Source organism: Pezoporus occidentalis, unplaced genomic scaffold, assembly GCF_034315485.1.
Source record: "Pezoporus occidentalis ecotype Australia unplaced genomic scaffold, CSIRO_AGI_Poc_V1 ctg398, whole genome shotgun sequence".
NCBI classification, from domain to species: domain Eukaryota; kingdom Metazoa; phylum Chordata; class Aves; order Psittaciformes; family Psittacidae; genus Pezoporus; species Pezoporus occidentalis.
In genome coordinates, this window is record NW_026915722.1 from 1 (window position 1) to 18,085 (window position 18,085).

Sequence of the window (18,085 nt, forward strand, 5' to 3'; positions counted from 1 at the left end):
AAATGTCATAAAAATAACAGCGTTGACATTTCTAATAATTGCCTCGGTCTTAACTAAGCTGTTATAAAAGAATGCTGGAGCCTGATTTCTACTGAGAAATCCATTTCTTCAGCCCTACTCGGTGAAGAATCAGGGTGACTGAAGAAATAGGGTGGATTGAAGAATGGGGTTGATTGAAGAACAGGGTTGTAAATAAGTAACTTCTAGGACGTTAGGCTTTGTTGGCAACTATCGAGAACAGAAAATTACTAAGGTAAGCTTTGCCAGAACTGCCTCGTGGTTACTGATACGACAACTATCCTAAAAGGAAGTGATGAAGAAATAACCACCAGGGTCCCAAAGCCCACTATCACATTTTAGGGTGCACAATATAATGTATGTAATCTAATGAATATGTATGTTTAAGGACAATATAATCACAGCCTGGTTGATGCTTGGATGAGGCACGCTAGGAGGAGCGTGACTCCTTTTTGTAAGTACCTAGTGAATACAGGCGTTCAAATAGACTTCTGGACAACTTCAGAACAGTGTTTTTGAATTCCTGCAAAATTTCCACTCTAAAGGTGAAACTGTACAACTCCCTTAGAACACGCTGGTTGGAAATCTGGGCCGGGTCAGCCATCTCCTTAACTGTTATGGGAATTAAGGATGAAATGATAACTTTCCATTTTTTTTATTTTTTTATTTTTTCCTCCATCTTAAATGATAGTATGGTTGCTTGGGGACCCTGCATCTTTTAGGAATTGTCTGTAAGTGTTTAATGTGGGGAGGGAATGGCACCAAAAGAACTAACTGACTTTGAATTGAGTGGTGAATTTGGAAATTCACCCTGTGTCTCCCGGCGCCGCAATAAAGAATACCTGCTTGTCAACTTAAACTTTGTCGGCGAGTTCCTGGCGATTTCTCCGAACCATCAGCCACTAACCCAAAGGGTGTCTTTCCAGCTGATCAATTGGTTACGTTTAATTTTTATATACCAGTTTTTTGGAGCAGCAATCAAAGGGCAGCTGGCAGCTGCCTCCCGCTGCAGGCAGAGCAAGCCTGCCGCTCTACATGAGGAAGCATCCCTGTTCCCAGCCCACAGAAGGCCAGGCTGCCAACGTGCACCGCAGGGTGTGTACGTGTTACCTACAGCACAGCATGGCTGTGCAGGACATGAGCGAGCGAGGCTGCGTGTATCAGAAGCCTCATCTGGCTGGAAGTGTGGGTCTCCAAGCCTCCCCGATACACTAGTTACCATCATGCTGCGTGTGCAAGGGTTAACTGTGCCTTTTTGGTAGCCTTGGGCATGGTGCTTCCGAACCAACCACCCAGGGCTCCAACAGCTGGAGGGGCAGGTGGCCAGAAGGAGGGTGAGTTCACAGAGTTACAGACTGGTTGAGGTTGGAAGGGGTGGCTGGAGGTCATCTGCTCTTGCCCAGTGCCTCTGCTCAAGAAGGGTAAGCCACAGATAATTGCTCAGGACAGAGAGAGAGTGCCAGTACTGGGTCTGTGTACCCCCGCAGCCATGGCAACAGCATGGCTGGGGGGGGACATTTACTTTGGGGTATGGTATCTGTAATGCAGGGAGATGGCCCTGTCCCCCCTGGAGATGTTCCTGTTCCCTCTTCTCTGCCAGGCACAGCTCTCTCAGGGAAAGGGAAAGGCAAAGGGAGGCAGTGCAGGTCCCTGGTGACCCCCCACCTCCTCCCAGCGCCAGGGCACCCAAGCAGCACAGGCTGAGCCAGGCACAGGGAGAGGGGGTGTGCAGGGCCGCTGGCCAGGCGCAGGTGTGCGGGTGGCTGGTGGGTGCCAGGACACGGGAACCTGGGGCAGCAGCATGTGCGAGGAGGGGCTGTATGTTGTGACAGGGCATTGGATGGTTGCTCAGCAGCTACGGGCACAAGGGTAACTGGAGAGGGGAACGCACCTGGCCTTGCAAACTGCCCAGGCTCCCAGTGCTTGGGCACGGTTCTGCATCAACAAACCCTTGAGGAAGCAGTGGAGCTGCAAGAGTCCTGGTGAGTTGGGCCCTTCGCCCCACATGGGTATCCAGGGCAGGGGGGGGAGCCTCTGCAACACCCCGAGGAATGTGGCAATGGGGGGGGGGGGGGGGGGGGGGGAGGGGATGTGCAGCAAGCAGTGTGACAGGGGATCCCAGTCTATACCTGGGGGGGGGGGGGGGGGTGTATGTTTGGAAGAGGACCACCCCATGTGGCCAGGAGGTTTGTAACTTGCCCAGTCGAGGCCTGTTGCCTGCAGCCAACAGCAAAGGAAGAAGGAAACAGGGACACCAGAACCTGTGGTGACGGAGGTTGTAGAAGCACAAGGAGAGAGCCTGTGCCATCCCCTGCCGTGCCAGCATGCCCCCACCCCTTCCTCCTGGGGACCCCTGCTGTGTGGAGACAGTGTTCTCATGGGAGAATGCATAAGTACTACATAAACTCTGAATAATCCTGAAAGATACAGCAAGGCCATGAGAGGCCCAAAGAAGCCTAAGCAAGCAAGAGAAGAAGAAGCTGGAAATCACTGAGTTAATGAGAACTGTGGAGTGTTGGCAAGCTTTTGAGGTCAAGTTCTCACACCTGTGCTAAACCAACTATATGTTCGTCACTAAGGGTCTTCAAGACATGCATCCAATCATAATATGCCAAATCACCGTAAGTGCATGTAAGAAAGAGTATATAAGGAGTTAAGGCTTTGTAATAAATTTGGCAATCACTTGATCACATTGATCGTCTCTGTGTTGTCCGTGACTCCTGCGTCAACGAGTGGCGCCCTCTAAGAGAGGACTGCAATATGATAGTGCCGCCTTACAGAGGCTGTTAAAGTGGTCCCCTCATCGCGAAGTTAGTAAAGGGACCAAAGATGCACAGAAACACTGTATGCTTTGGAGATTGGTGTTCGAGACTTTGAAAGAGATGAAATTGGAAAGGGGGGCGGTAGCTTCCGTATTTGCTGCCACAGCTCCAGAAAGTGCTGTCTCCCTAACCCCCATCATAGTGCTGCGGCTATGACTTTTGCACCTCCTGTGGTACCTGGAACGGCGCCGAAAAAATCAGCGCCCCGAGCCGATGAAAGCAAGAGCCAGGTCCGCAGATGGCCACATACCGAACGAGAGACATCTGACAAGAAAGACATGGCTGCGAACAACGGAGACCCTGAGTTCTACCCAGGATCAGACCTCGACTGCCCTGAATTTGAGCCAGATTTATATCCTCTGCTTCCAGACTCTGACTCTTCGTCTCCTGGGTCGGTCTGCTCAGCTCATCAGCAACTACTCACTGGCCTTGGAGATGCTCAGCTGCAACAATTGATGAAAAAGCTTGACGCCCTCGAGACTCGGATTGAGACATCTCTATCGGTGCCACCACCTTATCCTCTGCAAAACCCCTTCCTTAAAGAAGCCAAACAGGGGGAGGGGGTGGGAGAGGTATTGGGGGGGGGGGGGGGCGGCACAAATCCTGCGCACTGTTGGCGCGGGTTAATCAAAGATGCAATTATTACAGGTGAATTTTTTGCAATGGGCCTCTCTGCATATGTTTACTACACAGCAGGGGGTTAAAGAGTGGGAAGCTTTTGATCTCAAAATAGTTAAGGAGGCCTAACAACCAGTGACCACATATGGGTTAAAATCCTCTTATACTCAAGCTGTATATGTTATGATTTTTTTTGCGATTGACAGGAGACTGTAATGACTCCCCTGCTATAATACATGGTGTCCTGGGTTCAGCAGTAGCAGCAGTCTTTTTTCTTTCTTGGTAGCTGGTGCAGTGCTGTGTTTTGACTTTCGGCCTGGGAACAGAGCTGATAGCGATGTTTTGGTTTGGCCAAGGACTTTGTGAGCCTCATGCTCTGCCAGGGAGGAGGGGAAGTCGGGAGGAAGCAGAGACAGGACACCTGACCCAAGCTAGCCAAAGAGGTATTCCATACCACAGCACGTCATGCCTGGGGGGGAGTTAGCCGGAAGGGCTGGGAGACGGCAGGGTTGGAGGAGGCATCGGTCAGAGCATGGTCGGGCTGGGGGGGGGGGCAAGTTATCGGTCGGCTGGGGGTGAGATGTCGTATTCTCTTCCCTTGTTATTTCCTTTATCATTGTTATTACTGGTGGTAGCAGTAGTGATTTGTGTCATACCTTAGTTACTAAACTGTTCTTATCTCAGCCCGTGGGAGTTGCATTCTTTTTGATTCTCCTCTCTGTCCCTCTGGTAGTAGGGGGAGGGAAAGAAGTGGGGGGAGTGAGTGGACGAGTTACCTGACTGGGTTTAAACCACAACAGTTCTTTCTGGCGCCCAACGTGGGGCATTTGGGGTTGAGATAACAACAGATCTGACCGGATTAATAGTCACTCGTCACAATGCTGATTTATTGGCTCTCAGAGTTGTTCCTCTTGATCTCACAGCTTCATAATGTTGTAACTTACTTAGAGCCGGTATTTGCTGTGTTAGTGTTTATCAAGTGTGGGGCTTGGGCTAAGGCTCTTGTCTCACTGTGCTTTATGGCAATGACTTGTAATACGGGCGGGCTCCAGCAGCAGGGCGGGACGGACGTGGCCGTCGGCTTGTACCTGGCCGTCCGGCTGCTCTTCACCGTCCTGGCCCTCGCCCTTGCCTCCCTCTTGGTGAGGCCGCGGGGAGCCGAGGGGGAGCGGCCCCAGACGCCGCTGGCTGCTGAAGCGGCCTGGGAGAGCGGCCCCGGGGAGCAACCGGCGGCGGGAGCGGGCCGGGAAGCCGCGAGGGGACGGCTGCCGGTGGAGGAGGTCGGGGCAGTCGAGGAGCGGAAGGAGGCGGCCGCCGAGCAGAGGCAGAAGACCGCGGAGGAGCCGAGCCCCGCGGCCGAGACCAGCCCTGCGACGGCCGAGAGCATTCCCCGGAAGCCGCCCGCCGAGCGCCAGGAGGTTGCAGGAGACCACGCAGCATTTCCCAGCAAGGCAGAGGAGGAAGAGCTGGACTCAGGGAAAGAGAAGCTGGTGGTGGGAGAGCCTGATGTGGATCTCTGTCAAGGTCTGACTGGAGAAAACCCAGTGTTGGACTTATTTTGCTTGTGATCCCCAGAGGGAAATAAAAACAAAAGTGAGGTCAGGTACTGTAACTGTTTATTATGAAAAGACAATTATTATAAAAAAGAAGATCTTAGTAAAAAAAGATAGCAACAGGACAGATTGGGGAAAACAAAAAACAACAGAAATCAAGCAAGCATTCAGTGTGCAGAGAGACAGCAGACACTACCGTGGACCCAGTGGCATCCTGAAGGTCCGTAGCTGTTGTCTTCAGTGGTGGGTGTCCCCCAGGGTCTGCAGTCGGCATCAGTGGAGGGTGCCCCCAACGGCAATGACCTTTTTCCCCTTTCATTATGTGTTTGGGGGGGAGTACCTCTGTTCTTAATGTCACATACTGCACATTACTGGTGGATCACAGCAGCCAGCTCTTCAACTGCACGTCTGCCAGCAATCCTTGAGATAATGGGCAGCAGTTCCTCACACCAGTCCTTGAGATAATGGATCGTGGGGTCTTACCTCAGCTCCTATCACTCATCTCTCGGGCAGTGGAAGGTGGAATCCCATCTCAGCTTCGGGCAGTGGAAGGTGGAATCCCTTCTCAGCCCAGTCTGTGACCGCATCCAGAAACCCCTCGGGGGTGGCCAAGCTGCTGGGCAATGGTGCCAGCACCAAGACACCTGTGTGCCAGCACCCTGGCCCTGCCCTGACCTGCCAGGCCCTGGACACTTTGATGCCCTTTGAGGCTCCCTGTGAAGCATCCCACTTGTTTTCCAGAGGCAGCAGTGGTCAGAGCTGGCAGGAGCTGTTCTGGAGCAGGCTGAGGTCAAGAAGGTACTGGGGACAGGAGGGACAAGGGCTCAACATTACTGTGGGGGGAAGCCACACCCAAGCAGGCATGGCATGGACTCCTGACTGGGCCCTTCGATTTTCCAGCTGCTCAGGAACAGGCTCAAGCTCCTCCGGCAGAAATGTGAAGGTTTCCAAGAGCCAGCAGCTTCATGGACAAGGAGGAATAAGACCATTTCTTGGCTGCTGTGAGTTGCCCTGGGGTCCAGGGTTCTTCCATAGGTGGTGGGATGTCCATGCCAGAGGTCCAAGAGCATTAGGCAGCTTTGGACTTGTCCGGGATCAAGTGTTTCAGTCTTTCTGTTCTTCCTAACTTGGGGGGCATGTAGGGGGAGATTTTGGGACACACTGGCAACACCAACAGCAGAGTTGAGACAGATGCTCAGACCCCTCATCCCAGTCCTGCGCGTAGCCTGTTGTGCCCAGCACAGTACAAGGTCCCACTGTGGTGTTCAAAGAGGGTGCTTGGAAACAGCTGAGACAAATTTGGCTTCTGCTCTGCCTGACCCCTCTTCTATCCCACAGGAGGCTTTGTGTGTTCCTCTTGTTGCTGCAGATAGTCACCTTCGTGGTGCTGCTGACGAGCGATGGCCTTAACTGGGTCCTGCCACCAAAGCTGGGGGCTGCCCTTGGGAGCTGCCCAGCGAGGGCCTGGTTCTTTTGAAATCCAACTAGAAAGAGAATAAAGAAACTTGGGATTGTAGGACACGAGAATCACCCGGTCAGTGTTACGTGACAAAAGCCACCATGTAAAGTTGTCTTCGAAGACACATGCAATGGAACAGTCAGCAAGGAAGCTGCTCATCGTTTACCTCTACAGATACTCAGAGATGAATACTGTCATTACAGAGAAGTCACCAAGAAGAAATGCTCATTTTCACATAAGGTTTGGAGCAGGGGAAGGCTGGTCACAGCTTCACAAGTTACTAAAATCCTACTCAGTGGGATTTCAAGAGAGGGGAATATCCTAGGTGAGCCTTCTATAGCTTTTACTGGAAATTGATTACAGACCATCTTTCAGCATCAGATTAATGTTAGAACAAACTCTGTGATGCAAATTCTCCAGGGAATCTGAAACAAAGAAACTGGAAGTAAGACTCAAAATAATGACCAAGCTAAAAGCATCATCAGCAGGTCCATGCTCTGCACTGTGAGTGGTGAGCAGAGCAAAACAGTGAGTGGCAGAGAGACACCGTGAGGCAGCATAAGCATGTGAAGAGGCACTGGAGATTTGCAAGAGGCACAGGGGTTTCTGGATCTCAGTAAGAAAGGCCTGACAAGAAATGACCTAATAGCTGTTTTAACCAAACAGAAGAAACAGAGGAAAAGAGTAGCTCAAATGAGCCATAAGCACAGGATCTGGGCAGTGCACATGGAAAAATACCAGCATCTCACCAGATCATCTCCTGTCCTAGAAATAAAGTATACCCTCATGCAATGGAAGTTCAACAACTGAATTGCTCCATCTGCCATTTTGAAGGCTCTCAGCAGGAGAAACGCTGAAGAACTTCAGAAACTTGTAGGCTTTTCTAAGGGAAAGTGATGCCAAGGTCTTACTTATTCTGCAGATTGGTTTTAAAGAAACAAAACCTTGCTTCTCAAAATGAGTTTCTCTCATTAATTGTCAGCAGCAAAAAACATCCTTACCACTTTATCCATTCTACAAGAGGGAGAGTCACAGTCCCTCCATTCCTGAAAGACTCCACGATTTTTCCAAGCCAAATGCTGCACTGAACTTGACATTTCCCACTTTGCCATATTTGTTGATAAGAGCTTCTGTAAAGAAGTTTATGAACTTCAGTTGTATGGGATTAGCCTACACCATTCTTAGTGCTTATGCAGGATTCCCAAACCCTGCTGCTGTGTCAGAAAGGAGGTGTCTGTTCTCATACAACATCCAAAGGCAACCTTCTGATTATGCATGCTTAACTATTTGTTTCAAAAGGCCAGGATTAATAAATGGTTAATAAATGGTTAGAAAGGTCATGCCATAGTCAGGGGTTTGGTTATTTAGACCACGGAACTCAATTTGGGAGGCCAGGTCTATTGGAAGCTGGTGGGGCTGGTCTGATACAAGGGAAAGAGCTGCTTTGGTAGGAGACTTGCCAGGCTGGTCAAGGCGATTTTGAACTAAGTTTGCTGGGGGAACGGGACACTGTGCACTGCAGAACAGGGATGGACTGAGGAAAAAAAACAGCAATAGGGAGCAGGACAAAGTGAGACTGAAGGGAAAAAAAAAAAAGGACTGATGTATCAGGACAAGGAGATGAAAAAAAAAAAAGAAAAATACAGCAATGGACTGCAGGACAGTGACAGAGAATGAAAAAGAAAAGCATAAAAAGAGGGAAAGGAGCAGGACATGAGAATAAAGGGAACAAGTACAAGAAAGAAAAAAAAAAAAATGAAATCACAGGAGCAAGGGAAAGAGAGAAGCCCAGGGAATGGCCAGGGAGGGGCCAGGACACATGAGGGAGCGACAGGGTCCTGACAGCTCAGGACTCACTGCAGCTCTCACCACCACTGGGACAGTTTGGTGCGTCATATGCTTCTTTCTCCTTGTCTCTTCCCTTCCTCTTCTACAGCTCTGGGCTGCCCTCTCTCTCACTCATCAGAGAGCAGACGGGCGTCTCACAGCTCCTGCATTACAAGGCTTCCCAGGCACACAGCCTTGCTCACTCATGCTCTGCATGGCTGTACTGTGCTGGAGGTAACATGTGCAGACCTTGCGGTGCATGTTGGCCCTCTGGCCTGCTATGGATCATGACCAGAGATCTTTCCTCATCCTCAAGAGACACAAGCTCTCTCTTGCCTGCAACAGGAGACATCTGCTGGCTGGCTGGCACTCGATTCCATCTTGTTTACCTTCCTTTGGCCTCTCCAGCTTCAGCTGTGTCAGCAGCTGTCCATAGCCAGTGAGCTCTCCGTTTGTCCTATTCATCCCCACAATGCCAGGGGAGCAAGGCCAGGCAGAGACAGCCCATGCAAGTTGAGCTGGACGTAGCCAACAACATCCCCGGGGGGAGAATGGACAAATGCGTTCTCACCATGGCCTCTGGGAGAGGGGAAGAAGCAGCGTTATTACCAGAGATCAGTTATTACCGTAGATCACCCCTGGCCCAAGACCCTCCTCCCACTGGGGCTTTTGACAGCACATTCGAAGTCCAGCTCGTCTCTGTCACCTCAGAGTTTGGGACAGGCATGGAGTGATGCAAAAGGCTTCCGGGGGGACGCTGGAGCTGGCAGCTACTGCACGGGGTGCACAAGGCCACAGCACACTCGGGAGCTCTGGTGAGCCGGGGAGGTACCCGGTGTCTGCACCCTGGAGAGTGTCTGCCTCTTTCCTCTCTTCTCTCCTGTCAGCTTTCGGGGACCTCCTGGGGGTTGCCTTGACCCACCTCGCCTGCAGCTAAGCGGGAGCTGCCACGTCGGGCAGCTTGAAGCTTCCTGTTCCTCCACCCCGGGAGTCAGCGCGCAGGACACACAAGACGACACGAGACGACACACCTCCCCGATGGCCTCAAATCCCACCTGACGCTGTCCCCGGAGCCAAGACCCGCTCCCTGCACGTAACCATGCTGTTCCTGAACACTGCGCATGAATCGCGCTGCTGCTACCGGGGACGGGCTGCGGAAGCTGTAGGAGCACCATGGCGCATGAGTGCGACCGTGCTGCAGTACCGAGTTCTTCACATGGGGTGGCAGCACTCAGCCACGCAGAGGCAGCGGATGAGCAGCGGTCGCTCCCCAGCCCAGGTTACACCCTCGGGGACAGCAACTACTTACTGGGGAGACAGGGCTGACGCTTCTCTGCCCCTTTCCAGCCCCGGCTCCAACAGTGTTGCCTCCATACCAAAACCCAGATCAGGCCTTTGCCTCTGACGACAGGACAAGGCTGGAGCTGTTCTGGCCATGCTCCCCAAGCCGGGAAAGCAGAGACACGTTCCCTGACGAGGTGCTGCTCAACGGATGACCATAGCGCTGGGGGTTCCGGCTGTGCGGCGGAGCGCAGCGGGATTCTGCACCCGTCGCCGGTGGGATAGGGGAGAGAACCAGAAGGCTACAAACGAGAAAACTCTTGGCTTGGAGATAAGAAACAGTTTAACAACCACCCCTATTAGCCACCCACCACAAATATCCCAAACGGGATGTTTCTTCTCCTCAGAAATTTGTGTGGGTATTCCCCCCCCCCCCCAACCTTGCAGATCTAGAATCAGAAGATCTGGAGTATTTTGGGGCCTTTTATACTGTGGATTTGTCCTCACTGCCCAGGGCCTTCAAGACCCTGGACATACATTGCCAAAGAACTAATATCACTGAAAATTAAATGCTGGTTATCAGGACATTTTTTTGACTCCATTGTTAATTCACCCAGAAGCTTGGCTGCTGTGCCCTGCTGAAGTAGGCCACTGGCCTTCAGTGAAATAGCTTTGATGTGGGACAGTGATCTGACCAGACACCAGGTTCTCTTCTCTGAGAGTTAACAGTGGAGAAAGCAGCTCTGAAACTATAAAGAAAGGCAGATGCAGAACTTGGTGTTAAAAAACAGTGCAGGTGCTCCTCAGAGAGTCTGCATACTTATCTGAGAGCCCAGGACTCTCACACAATAAGACCTTGTTTATGTGAATTTTGTGGTTAAGCCTCATAAATTGCCAGGTGCCACCTGAATTTGAGAGTGCTGTATTCTTTTTAGTTGAAGTAACCTGTGGTTAGGGCCAGGGTGGTACTGGGAACTTAGAAGGGCAGGGATAAGTGAGATAAACAGCTTTACAGTGGCTTTTAAAAGAAGAGGGAACACAGAGCAAGAGCATGCAAGAGGGAGAGTAAGCTTGACATTGGGAGCAAACTGGGCAGACATAGCAGCAGCCTCTACAAACTGACAGTGAGCTAAAGGTAGGCTGGCAGTACTAATGACAGCATCCCAGGTACTTGTAGGACATAGTGTCAATTCCTTCTCTTGGTTTAATGTGCATGTCAATGATTTTATTTTATATGTGCTTCCTCACCTTAGAGGTTGTTCTGTTCATTTTGTCCTCATTGATGTAAGAGTACTGTAATCTTGCTTGTCTTCAGAGATGTATGAAACACTGTGATCTGGGAAGAAAAGGGATTTCCTGTCCCTTTTGAAGAAAAGGGTGATACTGAACACAGCTGTCAGAGTCCATTAAGCAACGATGGCTGGGGTTCATGCCTGGGGTTCACTCATGAAGAATCTGAGTGGAGTAAGCAGGAAGAAGAAAGATTATTCACTGTGCCCCCCAACTAGAATAATAATACAGGCAAATTCAGCATAAGTACTATGAAATATTCCTAGCACTGAGAATATTTCTAGCTCTTCCAAAGACAACTGCTGAAATCTCCACTGCCTGAGAGCTAGGCAATTAAAACTGTTTGATGAGTAGTTTGCTGGCAACAGCTATCTATTGCAAAGGGCATGTTCAATGCAAGAGAAGAAAAGAAAAGAATGCTTGAACTTTCTTTAGCAGGGGTAAACCCTATGTGATTCATTGGAGTTGGTGATTAATAGGAAGAGTTAGGTCATGGGTCTGGAAATGAGAATGGCACTATGGTGGCACTCAGTTAAAGGGTTAGAAGAGTAGAAATTACTACATATTTTGCTCTAAATGTACTCAGTGTTTGCTGATTCTTTACAATGGCTTGGATACTGCCCTGATGAAGCATTGCTCATAGTTTAAGAAATTCTGAAGGTGCTGCCAGAGATGGTGATATCACACAAAATTTTATAGGGTGCTATGCAGAAGAAAAGGAACTGTAGACAGTATAGGGCAACTGGCTGCTCACTCTGTAGGTAACAGGAACTCAGGACTACTCAGGGCAAGTGGCCCATTGCTCAGAGGATAGCTTTCACCAAGTCTGTCACAGGATGCAGCCAAGAAAGTGAGGCAGTGGTAATGCTCTACACACATCTGGGCACAGCTGCACAACACAGATCTGTGAACCAGCCTGTTGCCAGGCTGAATTGTGAGGAACAGCAGGGGACTGCAGTGCAGTCGCTGATATTTAGCAGTATAGGCAGCTGAATGGAGCAATGCAAGCATCTGGGTACAGTGATACGGGCAGCTTGTTCTCAGTGGGACAAAATGAAGAGCTGGGAAGAAAACAAACCTAAATTTTAGTTGCCAAGGCCTAATGAATGATTTTGAAGTTATACACAGCTTTTAAGGAAAGAGCTGAGCAGACTGATATGTCATTTTGGGTCTGGAGCTTAATTAAAGCATGTGGTTCTTTCCCAATGGGCTTTGAAGGACTGTACTGAAATGATGCCTTATTGAAAGATTATAAATGAAATAATCTCAAAAGCACCCTGGGCATCATTGCTTTAGACCATAATTTGGATGTATTTCTTATGAAGGATGTCTTCTGAATAGATACTGCAGTGAGATTTATAGCAAGTTACATTAATTCCTAAGTGGCAATATAATCAGTTTAAGAAATCTCAGCCATACCCACATCATTTTTAGTTCTAGTGTATAGTCCTAATGTATATAGTTTTCCTAATTTTTATTACTTACACCAAACAGATCGGTAAAACTATAGAGAGCATAACTGAATCTTCTCTACACTGCTTACTTGGCATTTCTCATAGCCACGTAATAAAAAATAGGCTAGTCACTTCTGTTGTTTCTACACAATTTTGTTTTCTAAATCTAATGCAGTAGCAAAAAGTTTCAGTGTTTGAGGTAACAGTCTTGTCTTTATTTTTATACAATACCGTATTTCCATGGCAACCACATTGATATTCCTTTTGGCTTTATCTTTGAAAGCTAAAATTGGGGTCAAATTTGAACAGATACTTGTTTCATCTTTCCAGGACCACTAATCATTACAGAGAGAGTTCTCAAGAGGGTACTTCAACAGACAACTAACTTAAAATGTATGAGTATTCTTTCTAGAGCAAATCTGCAGCCAGTGTAAATGGCCCCATCTCCTTTGGAGTCCAGGGAACTGTAGCACTTTCATTTTCATATAATAAAAGCACCAAGCTTTCAGAATGTAATCCTGTTGTTTGTAGTAACTTTACTTATGATAAGCTGAGTCAGCTATAAGAAGGATGGGGCAGATTTGGCTGTTCAGACCAGATGACTAATGGCTTGATATAAGATGTATTGGTTATCGAATAGACACGTGTATGCCTCAGGATAGAAGTCAAAACTCATCCGGTGATGAATATGAGATACTGATTGGGCAGCCACGTCTGGGCCTCTCAGTTCAGTAGTTGTTTTGGATGAGTAACTCACTGTCAAACCATTTCTCAGTTAAAGTGATTAGAACTGTTCTATTAAAAGCCATGGGATCATTATTCATTTTGGACGATAACCTAACTTACTGCTTCTTTCTCTCTCTCAGGTGATTTGGTTTCTGCCAGATAGCAGATGTCAGTAGCATCACAAATGGACCTGCCTGAAGAAATTCAGCATCTGTATACCAATTTTTCTGAATGGAAATTCAAGCTGTTTAAAGTGAGATCATTTGAAAAACTACCTTCTGATGACATAAACACGGGTAAGGCTGAAGAAGTTGCTTCTTCAAGCAAAGAAATCATACTGTGTAAAGATGCAGCAGTGCCAAGAGGAGAAAACATGGACTTAATGGGCAATAGGCAGGTACTTGAGAATGATGACAAAAACATGAAAACACAAGACAATAAAGCTCATCAGAACAATCTGAAGCAACTTTGCCGCATCTGTGGAGTTTCATTTAAAACTGATTGTTACAACAGAACTCACCCAGTGCATGGGCCGGTGGATGATGAAACTCTGTGGCTTCTGAGGAAGAGAGAGAAAAAAGCAACCTCTTGGCCAGATCTTATCTCTAAGGTTTTTAAGATTGATGTGCGAGGGGATGTTGATACTATCCATCCCACTCGATTCTGTCATGATTGTTGGAGCATTATCCATAGAAAATTCAGTAATACTCCATATAAAGTATGTTTTTCTAGGAACAGCATGAAGGAGTGGCAACGCCACTCTCCAAACTGTGATGTGTGCCACACTACCCGTCAGGGAGTCAAGAGGAAAAGCCAGCCACCCAGTGTACAATATGGCAAGCCTGCGAAAACGGTTGCAGAATGTGCTCAAATAAACAGAAATGTAAAGAACCAAGCCCAGATAAACAAAAATTTAATGAAAGAGATTGTCAGTTGCAAGAATATACATCTCAGCACCAAGCTCCTTGCAGTTAATTACCCCATAGATTTCATTAAATCTATCTCCTGCCAGATCTGCGAGCATATTTTGGCAGATCCAGTGGAAACATCATGTAGGCACTTGTTTTGCAGAACCTGCATCCTTAAATGTTTCAAGGTTATGGGCAGCTATTGCCCCTCCTGCTGGTATCCTTGCTTCTCTACTGATCTGGTCACCCCAGTGAAATCCTTCCTGAACATCCTTGATAATCTGGGTATAAGATGCACTGTAAAGGAATGTGAGGAAGAGATCTTGCATGAAAAATATGGTCAACACCTCTCCAGCCACAAGGAGACGAAAGACAGAGAGCTCTACAGCCACATAAATAAAGGTGGCCGACCAAGGCAGCATCTCCTGTCTTTGACCAGGAGAGCTCAGAAACATCGTCTGAGAGAACTGAAGCGTCAAGTCAAGGCTTTTGCTGAGAAAGAAGAGGGAGGTGATATAAAATCTGTATGCATGACTTTGTTTCTGCTAGCTTTAAGAGCAAAAAATGAACACCAACAAGCAGATGAATTGGAGGCTATAATGCAAGGGAGGGGATCTGGACTTCACCCTGCGGTCTGCTTGGCAATTCGAGTCAACACGTTTCTCAGCTGTAGCCAGTATCATAAAATGTATAGAACAGTAAAAGCTGTCACTGGAAGGCAGATCTTTCAGCCTTTGCATGCTCTTCGCACTGCTGAGAAAGCCCTTCTACCAGGTTATCATCCATTTGAGTGGAAACCTCCCTTGAAAAATGTGTCCACTAACACAGAAGTGGGAATTATAGATGGACTATCAGGATTGCCACTCTCAATTGATGACTACCCAGTAGACACAATTACAAAGAGGTTTCGGTATGATGCAGCCTTGGTTTGTGCCTTAAAGGACATGGAGGAGGAGATCTTGGAAGGCATGAAAGCGAAAAACCTGGATGACTATTTGAATGGTCCCTTCACTGTGGTAGTGAAAGAGTCCTGTGATGGAATGGGAGATGTCAGTGAAAAGCATGGAAGTGGGCCTGCTGTCCCAGAGAAGGCTGTTCGCTTTTCTTTCACAGTCATGAACATTGCTATAGCACATGGGAATGAAAGCAAGAGGATCTTTGAAGAAGTAAAGCCCAATTCAGAGCTGTGTTGCAAGCCCCTGTGCCTTATGCTGGCTGATGAATCAGATCATGAAACTCTGACAGCAATCCTGAGCCCCCTAATAGCAGAAAGAGAGGCTATGAAAAACAGTGAGCTGCTACTTGAAATGGGAGGCATCCTGAGAACATTCAAATTCATCTTTAGGGGTACAGGGTATGATGAGAAACTTGTGAGGGAAGTGGAAGGGCTGGAGGCCTCCGGTTCCACTTACATTTGTACCCTGTGTGATGCAACCCGTCTGGAGGCATCCAAGAATGTGGTCTTCCACTCCATAACCAGGAGCCATGCTGAAAATCTGGAGCGATATGAAATATGGAGGTCCAACCCATATCATGAATCTGTTGATAAGCTCCGTGACAGAGTGAAGGGTGTTTCAGCCAAACCTTTTATAGAGACCGTTCCCTCCATAGATGCGTTGCACTGCGACATTGGAAATGCAGCAGAATTCTACAGGATTTTCCAGATGGAGATCTGTGAAGTTTATAAGAATCCTGATGTGTCTAAAGAGGAGAAGAAGAGGTGGCAGTTGGCACTTGACAAACACCTCAGGAAGAAGATGAACTTGAAGCCTATGATGAGGATGAGTGGAAATTTTGCTAGAAAACTCATGTCCAAAGAGACAGTAGAGGCAGTATGTGAATTAATAAAGTGTGAAGAAAGGCATAAGGCCCTAAAAGAACTAATGGACCTTTATCTGAAGATGAAGCCAGTGTGGCGATCCTCATGCCCTGCTAAGGAATGTCCAGAATTGCTGTGCCAGTATAGCTATAATTCACAGCGTTTTGCCGAGCTCCTATCTACAAAGTTCAAGTACAGATATGAAGGCAAGATTACAAATTATTTCCACAAAACCCTTGCTCATGTTCCTGAAATCATTGAAAGAGATGGGTCCATTGGGGCCTGGGCAAGTGAAGGAAACGAGTCTGGAAACAAACTGTTTAGGAGGTTCCGAAAAATGAATGCCAGGCAGTCCAAATGCTATGAGATGGAGGATGTCTTGAAACATCACTGGCTATATACCTCAAAGTACCTCCAGAAGTTCATGAATGCTCATAAAACATCAAGAAACCAGGGCTTCACCACTGATACAGAGGATACTTTAGGTGACCCTGTGACACTGGATATCTTGGAAAGCAATGATTCAGGGGAAGTCTAAATGTAAAGGAGCATTTGTTGTTGGGTTTATAATGGCGTCTTCCTGCAAGGAGGCAGCTTGTTTTTCAGGGCTGTAGAGGTACAGGGAAGTGTGAAAATATAATTTCTCCGTTCCTTGTTAAAGGTGCTGAGTGGAGTTAAGCACCATGTCTGTTGGGATTTTCCAAGAGGCAATGCATTATGTGTTGTGTGTTGGTATCGGGTAACTCAGCTGTCCTGTGAGATGAAAGCAGGAACAAATTGAAAAGAAGGTTCTTCAATTTATTTCGGTCTTAGCATGTTGCTTAGAAGTGAGAAAGCCAAAGTAAACAAGGTTTATATAAAGTAGCATTTTGGAATGAGTATGTTTGTGGAGAGTTATGACAGTTGCTGAAAAAGGGAGCAGGCTGTTTGTTTTTAAAACTATTTTGTTTTTTACTTCTTAAGAGGGTTTGATTATTTTATTAACAGTCCCCTGGCTTTTATAAGTAAAGGCTCATCAGTAAGACATTTGGGTATTTGTTTGGGGACAAAGTTCACTTATTTTTATATAAAATGCTGAGTAAAGATGCAAACTTTGATCTCACACACTTTAAAAAATATTATTATTTAACATTTGTATTGTAGTATGCTTAGGAGCAGCTGGTGGTATCACAATGCTCATTTCCTATATGAAGATAGAGGAAAGGTAGCTGGAATCTCTTAAAGATATTTTTATCATAAATAATGCAAACTAAAATGCAAACTCGTGCTCCTAAATCAGGATTTACAGTGCTTTGTGGTTGGTTATTTCACTATACAAAGTACATTCAAGCTCTGCTGTGCAGCTTGGTGCTTCATGAGCATTTTAGATTTCTATGGTAACTTTGGTGTAATTTAGTGTAAAATTAGTATTTGTATTAGTGAATTCCTGGTGTCCCTGAAGTCACCAGTAAATTGTAATTAATACCAGCAGGCCCACAGTTTCCCCAAACACCTTTAGTCACAGCAGACCCATTTCTCAGGAGATGGATATTACCTTGACCAGATACATGACATTGTTCTGATGTCCTAATGTAACCTATTAGGGTATTTCACTTACCACTACTGATGTCCTCCAGTTGTATCCAATATTGAGCTTTTCCCATCTGTGATACACCACACTCATAGTCTCATTTTCCAAATTGTAAAAGAGGAATGGTATTTATTAACCTCAAGGATAGCTGGTATACCAGATGAGTTAAAAAGCAATGAATTGTCTTGAAATTACTGCATATTGTATTTCATGTTATTACAGAAGTGTTTAGTAGGCATTCCTCCTTCATACTGTATTAGTTGACTTATTTTGCTGGTTGTATTTGCCTTTCTGAAGTAATATCTAGTATATTAATATACTAAATTTATCTGGCTTTAATTCAATATTAATAGAATAATAGAATCACAGAATTATTTGGGTTGGAAGCTCATCCAGTTCTAACCCCCTGCCATGGGCATGAAGATCTTCCACTAGACCAGGTTGCTACAAGGCCCGTCCAACCTGGCCTTGAACACTGCCGGGGTGAGGCAGCCATAGCTTCTTTGGGCAACCTGTGCCAGTGCCTCACCAACCTCATATTCATGAAATATACTCAGAAGTACCAGAAATGGCCTGAAATCTAGCCTTTCAGCTCTGCACCTGTAGCTAGGGCATTACTGTGCTTGGAGTAATTTTTCTGAAGCAAGATTAAATGCAGAAACAATCAAAGTATGGATCTAAAAGAATCTGCTTTTCATTTTCATTTTGATGTGTCAGACGTTGGTTTATGAATGTAAGGG

The 18,085-nt window shown here is 47.0% G+C and overlaps 1 protein-coding gene across 1 annotated transcript; it reads left to right on the forward strand.

Annotated features, from left to right (window-relative positions):
• The first annotated feature begins 9,826 nt into the window (after positions 1-9,826).
• RAG1 (recombination activating 1) lies at positions 9,827-17,812 on the forward strand. Its single transcript, XM_062632766.1, has 2 exons — positions 9,827-10,713; positions 13,189-17,812. Exon 2 carries the CDS (start codon positions 13,215-13,217, stop codon positions 16,311-16,313), a length of 3,099 nt encoding a protein of 1,032 aa, XP_062488750.1. The 5' UTR covers positions 9,827-10,713; positions 13,189-13,214; the 3' UTR covers positions 16,314-17,812.
• The last annotated feature ends 273 nt before the right edge of the window (positions 17,813-18,085 follow it).

Coding starts and splice junctions, on each gene's coding strand:
- RAG1 (XM_062632766.1), top strand. CDS start 13,215: ATGTCAGTAGCATCACAAATGGACCTGCCTGAAGAAATTCAGCATCTG.